Consider the following 2,501-nt stretch of genomic DNA (forward strand, 5'->3'; position numbering starts at 1 on the left):
GAAAAAAAATTTCTCAAGTAAAGTACAGATAACCAAAATTTCTACTTAAGTACAGTAACAAAGTATTTGTACTTAGTTACTTTACAACTCTGCTTTTAAGGATCTGCAGGAACGCTGCGGTCCCTCCACGTACTTCAAATAATACAATTTATTGACAAGAAGCATTGTTACAACAAAAAAATAATCTACCAAACACAAATGTCCTTWCTTTTTGTGCTAAGCCTATTTATCGATCCTAGTCGTGATCAAAGTGGTGTACTTACAATATCATGAGCTCTGACTCATAGCGGACCAGAGCGTTCTTCTCCTGCACCAGCTTGAACCACTCTTGCATTAGTTTGGGGTCGTCCTTCTTCCCCATTCCTGGAGGAGAGGAGGAAGCACAGAGCAGAAGTGAGAACCGTGCGAGACGACAGGGACGACACACAGGAACAAGGGCCGACACGAACTCAAGGACAGCCAAGCCAGGAGGCCCTTGTCGAGGGAACGGTGGGGTGGAAGAACGAGCTCGACACCAACGTGCTCAGTCGTGCCATCCGTGCTTAGAGACGGCACGCGGGAGRTGGTGTGGAGCTACTGCCTTCGATATTAGCAAGTGCACACATAAATACACGAAACCAGCATTCACACACAGACAAACAGAAAAAAAAACCCTGTTGTTGCAAAGTTGAGTTTGTGTTACCCAGTTTGGCCTGTGACATAGCTACTCAATAAGAGCAGCTACCTCCTCCTATCCAGTTATTTTTACGTTTCGCATCATTTTTAGGAGGGGTTAAAAAGAAAAGCACTCAAATCAGCAGTTAAGACATTACAGAGAAATAAACCCAAGGAGCTACAAAAACTCTTTATCCCCCTTTTTTCCCCACATATCAACCCACCAGCAGAAACAAAATCCATTTAGATCGTATTAATGGGTAGCACTTTGAGAGTAAAAAAAAAAAAGAATAAATGTTGCTATGTTTTACACAAATTCAATTACATGGTGAAATATTCATGAAATGATTCATCTTAAGTCCGCCTCAGGAAAAAAAAAAGGAATGGTCAGTTCCACTGGCATCATGCACCGCAGTCAGAACAGCTACATACTTCTGCATTTCCCTCTTTGCTCTGCAGGGAGGAGCAGTCTYTGCAGCATGCTTCCAGAAATCTGATGTTGGCCGTGATGCTTCCCAACACAGACACAATGAAGYCTTTCCATTTATCTGACTGCAGCAGGTGGAGCCAAGCGCTTTCAACGAAACACCACAAGGCAAACCATGATGCAGTGTGACGTACTTAGCTGGGGAAGAGGAGGCTCTAGCAAAATAAAAAAGGAAATGCATTGTGCACAAACGAACTGCACAGCTGGGGTCTCCAGGAATGACTTGTGCGATTGACAGAAAATGAATAGAGATAGACAAAACTGAAGAGCTGTTCACACTGCAGAGCAGTGCATCGTGCCAATAAAAGAACTACTCCCAAAAACCGAGACTTTTCAATCTTATTACTCTTCTCTTGAACCTTAGTGCTTTAACTTGTTTCAACGCTACCGGCACTTAGCCCAAAGCATCAAAGCAAAAATTGGGTACACAACAACAAAAACTGAACTATCCTAAAACAAAAACAAAATAAAAAAAAGGAAGAGATTTCGTAGAAAAACAAAGACGTTTCTTCACACAGATCAGAAGYCCAGGCAGAGTTTCAACTCAGAGTTGTTAGATACAGAGACAAACGAGACGATGCATTAATTTTTAAGACTGCTGTGCAGTAGGATCTGAATATTTCAAACAAAATGTCACACCATGCAAGTTCCCTGCTCCGAAAGTACAAACTTGCCCATGTGTGGCCAGGCCTCAGTTAATGATGATTCAGTTTTATTAGCGGTTTATGATTATGTACAAATGAAAAAAAGAATTCATATGCAGTAAATTTAGGAAGGGTATTTTTCCAAAAGCATACGGCACAAAAGCATACAGCAGTGCTGTTTTCTGACACATTTAGCCAAAAATAAAAATAAAAACACATGCTGTGAATTGAAAACATGGCCAAGTAGTTTCCCCTGTATTTGACTGCAGCTATGCTAAATTTAAAGGATTTACGATTTTTCAACCTTTATTTTATTTGAGAATTTTAGTTTGCAATAAAGCTTCAACATACAATTTGTGAATTAGTATTAATTCTGATGCTAGCATTTGGTGTATCGACTACAGTATATAACCTATATGATTTAAACATGATCTCTCTTTACAAACTMAAATAGTCAAGCTAAAACAAAAAGATTAGCTTAAAAGTGTGCTATTTTAGCTTACCATAGAGAATTAGACGGATTGCAACTAGCAGCAAACAGACTCTAACATAAATTATTAATATTATATTAGCTAAGTACTTTTTTGTATTAGCTTTAGGTGGTCTCAGATACAGTATCCACTGATGAGTAGCAGACTTGCAAAAAAATTTGAATGAGCATCTTAGGTAAGATCTGAAATTCAAAAGCTAAAAGTTTATACCTGCAATTATATACA

The 2,501-nt window shown here is 39.2% G+C and overlaps 1 protein-coding gene across 14 annotated transcripts in view; it reads right to left on the minus strand.

The window, feature by feature from the left end:
- The window catches only part of mical3a (microtubule associated monooxygenase, calponin and LIM domain containing 3a), a gene marked incomplete in the record, with an annotated part of 99,324 nt that overhangs the window by 5,638 nt on the left and 91,185 nt on the right, over positions 1 to 2,501 (minus strand). For all 14 annotated transcript variants that reach the window (XM_014016523.1, XM_014016527.1, XM_014016526.1 and 11 more), the window contains 1 exon segment: positions 264 to 363. In XM_014016523.1, coding sequence (XP_013871977.1) covers positions 264 to 363 — 100 coding nt within the window.

This window comes from Austrofundulus limnaeus, unplaced genomic scaffold (assembly GCF_001266775.1).
Source record: "Austrofundulus limnaeus strain Quisiro unplaced genomic scaffold, Austrofundulus_limnaeus-1.0 Scaffold147, whole genome shotgun sequence".
Lineage (NCBI taxonomy): Eukaryota > Metazoa > Chordata > Actinopteri > Cyprinodontiformes > Rivulidae > Austrofundulus > Austrofundulus limnaeus.